The 9,005-nt window shown below is 43.7% G+C and overlaps 1 protein-coding gene across 2 annotated transcripts in view; it reads left to right on the top strand.

The window, feature by feature from the left end:
- The first annotated feature begins 2,299 nt into the window (after positions 1-2,299).
- znf385d (zinc finger protein 385D) overlaps positions 2,300-9,005 on the top strand; it is an 83,937-nt gene continuing 77,231 nt past the window's right edge. The window contains exon 1 of one of the 2 annotated variants that reach the window (XM_037980318.1): positions 2,300-2,536. In XM_037980318.1, the coding sequence (XP_037836246.1) occupies positions 2,515-2,536 (22 nt within the window). In that variant the 5' untranslated portion in view covers positions 2,300-2,514. The remainder of the gene's footprint in view (positions 2,537-9,005) is intronic. The other variant, XM_037980317.1, reaches the window with a different exon arrangement.

Below are 9,005 nucleotides of genomic sequence, written 5' to 3'. Positions count from 1 at the left end.
CTTTTAAAATCGTACTGGCAGCTTCTTAAAATACCAAAACAGCGACCGGTCGGCCATGTTGGATGTCACAGTTATGACGCAGAGGCGCATGTCGATGACGTAACATGTACTGACCCAATTCTCATATTCTTGCATGCTTGTAACCGGAGTACACGCGCCCTAATGTGGACTTCGACTGAGTAGACGCTTTGTAGAGGGGCGTAGGGTGGAGGGCGAGTATCGGGACCGGGCTTCAGCTGGTTGTCATCTCGCTTAGTCTCGGTTTGACATCAGAGAACGAATCCTAATCACGAAGCCGAAACGAACGAGAAAAATGTCATTTTCTGTGAAAATGCTGAGCTGAAAGCTAAAAGTAGCAAGAGGCTAGATAAACTTAGTTGAATTAGCATTAGCATTAGCAGCATTACGATAAAGTCGATTTCAAGGAGGACAATGTTTTTGAAGGATTTGAAAAGATCTCCCTGTATTTTATTAGGAAAGTGTGTTTTTAATCCAAAGTTAAAAGTATTAAAGTTATAAAAAGCAGAATTCAGAGCATCCATCTCCAGAACGAGTTGAACGTTTTGATATACAAACATCATCACAAAAACAATAATGTGGCTGTCACCTGTTGCTGATTTAAATGATTAAACAGACCAGATTTATTAGTAAAATAACTTTATAAACTAATGGATCTAGATTAGTTAAAGTCTAATCCACTGAATTATAAAAATAAGAGCATCGGTTTTAAACAAACAGATCAAGAGTTGGCAGCTAGTTTTATACAACTAACCACAGATCCTCGCTGTTAGGGTTAGTTTAACCGGATCTCTGAACATCCTCTGATTCTGACATTTATTATGTGCGCTACAAACATTTTTATTTATCCAAACATGCGTTAGGCTGCAGGCAGACTTCTTATATCGCTTTGCTTTAAACGAAATGATCATTTTTTGCAGCGTTTATGTTTTGTCTGCCGTTTTCTCGGTGTTTTGAGTCAAACTGAAACCAATGAAACGCCTCGGGAGATGCAGACTGAAGGTGTTTTTTTAATCTTTTTTTTATCACACGTTTTTATCACAAAGCCTCCTAACTAAATCTGATCTGAAACCTGTGAACAAACTTCAAGCTTCCCTCCCCCAACAGGAACTGAGAGCTGCCACAACAGCTCTTAGAAGACGGTTTGCTTCATATCTACATCAGGTGATTCTTTTCTCGCTTTCTGAAAACTGTGGAAGATTTAAACTTATTGCTTTTTCCCTGGCTTGCCTGTCAACCTAAAAAATATACTGATGGCAGGGGGGTGTCCAAGCTTTCATATATTGTTGCAGAACTGCAGTCTGTGCCGTTTGAAATGCAGCCCCCATCGTCGTGTTAGAGGCTTTGTTTACACAACAAGGTCAAATAATAACAGTTAATGTGAGCCAAAACTGTAAATCTGCAGCTTTAAAGCTAAAAAAAAGGAGCTTAAAGATGCTAAAAAGCTCCACAGAATTAAGGGGAATTGCAGGCTGGAGTAAAAACAGACTGTTAAACTCAATATGTGTTATTTTAATGCCGATTCAAAAAGTATTAGCATTAAAATCCAACAACTATATTTTAAACATTCTCGACTGAAACTCTTTGCATGTCCACACTTTTAAAGATGTATTAAAGTCAGGGTGTGTCCCAAGTTCCAACGCAACTTAAAAGGTACTTATTCAAAATCAAACATGAAAAGGTGCAGTCCCAAAGAGTTTAGTCGAGCAGATTTGCAATTCTGAAATGCAGGTCCACGCTCAGTGTAAACAAATGACTCGCCTGAATCCACCGTAAAACAATACGGAAGCTCGAGTCACGTGATTTATCTGCATTAGGTCGGCAAGGATCTGTGCAGGTAAACAAATGAGGCTGGGAAGTTTAACGTTTGACCTATTTTCTGCAGGTAAACAAACACATTAACCATCGTTTTTTTCTTTATTACTTTATGAAGTTTGGAAAGTTTTACTGACACAACGTAAGGAAAACATGAAGCCATACAGATGATAAGAATAACGGTAAATATGTTTGCAGAAGGGAGCAGAAGCAGTAAGTCAGGGATGCAGGGAATAAAGACGAAGAGGATCAAATAAAAAAGTGACACAAAAAAAGGAGTGAAAACGAGGAGATGAGGTTTGGTTGACATAAAACAAAGAGGAGAATCTGCTGCTGGAAAACGTAGACAGACACCTGAGAGGAGAAAGAACGAAGAGATTCAGCTTGCTAAGAGGAGGAGGAGGAGGAGGAGGAAGAGCTAAAGCAGAGGGGAGGGGATGAAGGAGGCGAGGGAGGACCAGAGCAAGGAGAGTCAGAGAAGCAGCAGACAGCAGCGGCGTGCAGAGCGCAGAATGCAGACTGCTGGTCACTGACGCTGCCTGTTGGACTGAACACACACATGCACGGACACACACACCTCTGAGGAGTGTATGAGGCATGCACAGGCTGCTGCCCATGGACACACACACACTGGCAGGGCACCAGAGAGGAAATACAGCAAACCCCGGAGCCTGAGGAGCTATGGAGAGCAGCATGTTCTTTGGTGAGTCTGTTTCTGTGGCGTTCACATCTCTGTCACATCATCTGCACGTCTGCACAAAAAAAAAGGATTTTAAATGTTCTGGATCCAAGCAAGCTGTGAGCGGTGGGAGAATGGAGCAGAGCGTGAAGTTAAACAGCCTCTTTTTGTTTCTATCTGTGTGTGCACACTAAATCTGATTTATCAAAGTCAAACGCTTCCTGTAAGTCCCCCTGGTTGCACATGGAAATGTGATCCAGATGAGCTTGTTTCGGAAACTATGGAATGATGTAAGTGGCAGTTTCTGAAGGGATGAACTAGCTCCTCCAGGGTTTCTAAAAATATTGAATGAACCTGCTGCTGCTCAGGTCAACCCCTTCCTCATAATTGTGTGAACAGATGCACGATACGGGGTTTTTACCAATATCTAAAGTTGGACACAAGACGGCAACATCAGAGCTGCTTTTTCTCACAGCCAATTAATATAACTTCATAGAAAAGGTAAAAAGGATTATTTGATATTTAACAATGAATACTGATACTTTGACCATCAGAGGTGCAGATATATTTTGATATTGGAAATCAACATCCAGTACTTGATGCTGGAAAGCAATATCTGATCCTAGATCTCAACGTCAGCGTTACCAATATTATTATTTAATATCGGATATCGACATCCAGAATTAGATCTTTAATTTCAATATCAGATATCAATATTGTATTGATAAACAGAAGTTATTGTCCAAATAGTTTCTACCGTCAGCTGAAGTTTAATGTTTTCTGAGCCTTTTTCTGTGCATTTTCAAGCTAAACTGCAGACTTAACGAGCGAATATGATTCGATCGTAACTTTTTTTTACCAAATTTGACCTTTCTCCGCCTGCCGACGGTGACATTTCATTTTAAAGCATCCATCCTCTGATTCTGATGGCATTTCAGTATCATCTCTGTCAGCTCTGGAACTTAACCAAGCGGCTGTTGTCAGGAATGCGGGGCCGGACCGCTCTGATGGCCACTTGATATTCTGCGTAGGATGTTTCTATAAAGGCCCGTTCCATTAGTTTATATGGATCACACTGGAGGAGCTCTGAAAGACTTAATGCAGCTTCCAGTCAAGTGCTCTTCTCACGGCTGGCTTACACTGGAGGAATAATTACTCAGGGATCTGGACTTCTAAGGGGCTGATTTGTTAAATGAAAGAGTTTTTTTTTTTTAATCCAGGGGGGATTAAAGCGATCTGAAGTTACAGACCGTAGCTTGTAAGAGTGAGAAGGATTTTCTCTTGTTACGCCGAACACAGAGGAGGAAGAGGAGAAGCTTATAAGTGAAACAGCCGTCAGAGCAGAGACAGCTTCGGCTCTTTGAGATCCACTGCCGACGCTGCTCAGGTGTGAAACCGCTGGAAGCGGGAAAATAAAAGTGAAGGTGGAGCCTTTCTGTTTGGGTGGTTTTGATCTTGGACTCGTTTAATCCAACATGATGAATGGTGGAAGTGGAAAATCTCTCTGGCCTTTAACAGAAGGACACTTCAGAGAGGCTTCTGATACTCGTTTCGTCTGCAGTTTTTTGTCAAACCTTATCTTCGCCGCTCATCGTAAAACAAAACAAAGGGATAGTAAAAGGTCGCCGTGTGGAAGTGTATCGTTTTAGCATTTATGAATGCAGTCCTGAGTGCACGAGTTCGCTGCAGGGGGAAAAATAGATGCTATCTCCTAAAAGATTAATAACGCTGTTTGTTCACCAGCTCTGCTCTGCTGCTGTTTAAAAGGTTTCTGCCGGAGTGATTTATATTCTGCAACGCTTTCAACCCTTGACCTCTTCTGAAACAGGATGCCAGAATTGTAGAAAATGGAAAACAGATCACGGAGAAACTTTCACTTTTCATGCATCAGGAGCAGGCAGTAAATAAACTGAGAGTGAGCAGGTTAATAGATGTTAAGTGTGTCCTGGAATCCTGGAAGCTATCAGCAAAGCTGAGTCAAAGTCCCGCAGGAAATCAGCCCGACACTTTCTCTTTCTTGCTTTTAATCTTTTCTTTCTTTAGGAAGCGCGTGAGAATCGATTGTTGGAGCCGATTCGTGGACATCTGCATTTGTTTGTGAGCTGAAGAGCTCCCGTACGAAGGAGTCAGAGGCGGTTTGTGTTTGTAAAAAACTAACACAACTTATCTTGTAAAGGTTAATTGGAAAATGAGGGAAAGTGTAGCTTTCAGAATGTTTTAAATCCACCCTTTGTTGGTTTTAATAGGGGTGAAATGATTTTATCCCCCCCTGCTTGAAGGGAAGTACTGATCTCACAGCATGTTAAGGGTCAGCGAATACAATCAGGAGCTCCATGAAAACACAAAACTGTTAATCACATCTGGAACGTCACGCACATACGAATGAGCGTCGGCCAAATTCAGATTTATCTAATAATTGGATTTGTATTTGCTGAGGGAGATGGATGTGCTGCGAGGAAGCATTCTTTTTATTACGAGCTGCTTTGCCTGCGCGGACTCCCAGCCTCTCCAGACAGATGTTATCCGGAGAGTCGCCAGGTTCAGGACAGCGCGAGCTCAGATGATTAATTATTAATGCCAGTCAGCGTCCTCCAGACATCATTTTTACTCTCCTGCTCTCTCGACGCACCGCCACAGGAGTAAAAAAGAAAACGCTGTGGCCCAGAATCCTTCCAGAAGGGCATGGCGGAGGACGGCGGGAGTCTGAGGTGGCCCGAAAAACCTCCTGTCCAGATCTGCAGTTTGTGATGCATCATTAAACGGACCAAAGGCCATGGGAGGAACGGCTTTCATCAATTCTAATCTGTTTCAAATGTTTCCATGAGTCGGATCTCATCTCAGCCCCCATGTTTAAAGTGTGTCGGCCAGTTTCTGCTTCATTTGATTCATTAGAGTTCGACCCTAAAGCTGGATGAGGAAGTGATGCGGCGTGTTTACATGTCTGGCGGACTCGGGACGACTCTGCCTCCGAGTTGTGACTCACCCTGGCAGACATAATTGAAAAATTCACTTTCCTTACAGTTTGATTTTCATCTCCCCCGGCTCCCGAGGGAAATATGACTCTTTGTCTTTACTTAATGATGGTTTGCTTTCGGGAGGTGGCTCAGAGTGGGATTATCTGCCTGTTGAGGCCAGAAATGATGCTGATAAGGAAAATCCAAGCGTGACGTTGTTAGCTGTCCTTAAAGGAATATCTCAGATCTGTTGGAGTGGACTTTCTGTTGAGAACAAGTAATATCTTACCTGTTTCCGTCCATTTCTGTGAGGATTTGGATTTTTGTGTTTTCTGTTTTGTTTTGTTGCAGTTTTTAGTTAGTGTTTCATTTTGTTTTTTTTCTGTTTGTGCTCAGTATTCACTCCTTCTCCGTCACTCTTTTGCCCCCCTTGCCACGCCCATCTCCACCTGTCCGTCATTATCCCCACTCACCTGTTTCCACTTACCTCGTCACCCTCAGTGTTCAAAAACCCGGTCACTTCTCCCACACCCTGTCGGTTCATTGTTTGTCGTTTGCTTGTTGTCTGTTGCCACTCACTGTGCTTTGTTTTCTTGATGCTTTGCCTTGCCACGTACTTGGATTTTTTGTTATGTTTGAGTTGCTGCCACGTCAGCTTTTGTTTTACTGATTTTCTTTATTTAATAAATTAGTTTTTTCAGTTTAAATATGAGTCTGCATTCTGGGTTTGTTTCCGTCTCCACCGAGCAAGACAATTTCAACGTGCTAACGGCTCTCCAAAACAACTTAAACTTCGAAATATTCACAACATTTTATTCAAATGCTACTTTATAAGCATTAGCATCACTGTCAGTTTGTCAATAAATGGTTAGTTTGGCAAAAATATTCTGATATCTCAGCCTGAAGGGCCTCAGGCTCACTGCAAAAAAACAACAAAACTGACATCGGGTTTATAAAATGGCGTCTGCAGGATTCGCTCTGGTCTTCCTGCTCTGACTAGCCATTAGCTTGTCAGAAATAAGCTCTCGTTTCTCAAAAATCCATCTACAACAAGTAAGACGATCATTGTTCACATAGTTTCCACAGAAAGATCTGAACTTAGCGACGCTTTCAGCTTTACTTCCACCCCTAACGCTCGTTGGGAGTTTATTTCATGATTTAAAGCCAGTTTTTGTTTCACAAAATAAAGAAAATCACACTGTGGCGTCACAGTTTTGCTGTAAGGAATGCCTATCACCCGCCGTGTCACCGTGTTTAACTCCATGTCTGCGAATACGACTGAAGCACGGACAGTTTTGAGTTTGCAGAGGTTTGTTAGCTCTGGCGGCCATCTTGAAACAGGTCGACTCCAAACGTTAATCAGCTGTGGATGTAAATCCAATCGTTTCTTTAAAATCTGCCTGGTGGTTCATGAGATATTTTGCTAACAGACCAACAGTTTTCAGATACTGTGCTCATCCTGACGTCTGTGTAAGGAATGATGCTCAGCTACTTCCAAGTTTTGCATGTAAAACTAGCCGATTATTTGGCATTTTTTACTTTCACTTTCATCTTGAATTGTTTAATCAGCTGTAGACGTTCACCCAGTGGTTACTTTCAGGTTCATTAGCTGTAGCAGCCATCTTGAAACAGGTTGACTATAGAAGATAATCAGTTGCAGATGTGCATCCAGTGGTTATCTGTCTGGCTCATGAGATATTTTGCTAACAGACACACCACGAAAGCCAAGCTGTAACCAGACTGTTGATTAAAATGAGGTTTTATGTCCAGAATTTGTTGATTTTTGGTTTATTATTTGAGAACTGCAGGCAGAAAATAAGCTCCGCTGTTTGCCGTGTGACCTGAAATGCAGATTCGTGTTTAAAATTTGCATTTAGCGGCCTCAGCGCCACATTTAGCTGCTGTACGGCGGATGTCAGTCCCCGACAGTGAGACGTCTCCATTCAGCTACAAGAAAACACTCACCGTGCAATTAAACGCCGGAGAGATTGCTGGGAGGATAACAAGCCGACATGCTTATTCTGTTGACCTTTACTGTTCTGTTTACTTTCATTTTAATCACGTTTGGAAAGAAAACGCTCCTGACAGGAAAACGGACAGAAAACCTGAGCTGAGGAGGAAATTTACAGACGGCTCGAGCGCTCTCCTGCTCGTTAGTTTAATGACTGCGACCCGCGGACCTTTCAGAACCCCGGGGCTCTCCTGAGCGACAATCGGCGCGCCGCAGGTGACGGCGCCGGAGCTCGCTTCGGTTCCGAACGCGTCGACAAACCCCCAGATGTCAACGCGTGAAAGCGGAGGCAGCTCCTGATTCCTGGTGCATCCGTGTTTATCCGAGCTGAGTGCCGGGCTGTTCCGGGGTCAGCTCGGGGCTCCGGTTCCGGGGTCAGAGGTCAGCTTTAAAAGCCAGGCACTCGTCTTCCTGTTCTGGTTTATGTTTGTTGCTTGTCTTCCAGCGGTGACAGATGTTGCTGCTGGAATGCGCTCATGTGTTTCAGCATGTTGGCCGGACTCTGATTGTTTTGTTACCTTTCCTACCAGAGGACAAAGAAAACACGCATGGTTGCACTCTCACCCCCCCGGCCTCCGTCTCCAACACTTCACGCCTTTCTGCAGCGCGCGGGGTTAAAGCAGTTTATAAAGATTCCCTCTGAGCTCTTTGGGCTCAGAGTAAAAGTTAGCGGTTTGTTTTGATTGAATCGTAATTTTTTTTTGCGCCGCGGTTGAATTTGACATCCCAACAATCTGCTGGGAAAATGTTCTACTTTTCAGACTACACTGACAGCAGCAGTTAATTACGCCTTAATCTTTTTGTCACAGAAGCGTCAGAGCTCAACAGTTTTTTGTTTTTTTTGTTTTTTATGAAGAGGAATATCAGCTGGACAGTGTCGCTGTGGACAGGGAGGTCTGGGTTTCCCTCCTGAACCTGCTGCTTCTTCCACCCGACCACAGAAAAATTAAAGAAGACAGATTGTTGAGTTTACACAGGTTTGTAGCACAGGGGTCAAACTCAAGGCCCGCGGGCCAGATCCAGCCCTTGGTGACATTTAATCCGGCCCACTAATGCCTCTTTAACACGGCCCCTAATTCAGAAGTCTGGCTCTACACTCTACTCGGCTCGGCTCGATAAAGAGTGCATCGCGTTTACACCGGCCAGTTTGGTCTGTAGCAGAGGAACGCCTCCTCGTGTTGCGGGGGGCGGGGCTACCGAAACTTGGCGCAAGTTGAGTAAACAACGAAAGCGCTATGGACAACGTTGGCCCTGTGTTGTTGCTGTTTTTTAAACTTATGGGGATTCTCCTGAGACTTCAGGAAGAGAGGCGCAGTGGAAGAAATGCTCTGGATGCCGCGGTTGTTGCGCGGAGTAGGACAGCTGTTATCTGCCGGAGATTTCAGGCTTTACAGCCCTTCAGCTGGGGGACAGACGGCAGAAACGTTGCAGGGTAAGCTAACGCTGTTGTTTATATTCCTACCTTCGCTCTTTATGCTTACATCTGGTCACACCCACGACCAATGAGTGAACAGGAGCTAAGCTTGCG

This window comes from Kryptolebias marmoratus, linkage group LG16 (assembly GCF_001649575.2).
Source record: "Kryptolebias marmoratus isolate JLee-2015 linkage group LG16, ASM164957v2, whole genome shotgun sequence".
Classification (NCBI taxonomy): Eukaryota; Metazoa; Chordata; class Actinopteri; order Cyprinodontiformes; family Rivulidae; genus Kryptolebias; species Kryptolebias marmoratus.
Note: the sequence above shows the minus strand (reverse complement) of the source record. Positions and strands in the feature narration are given on the sequence as shown.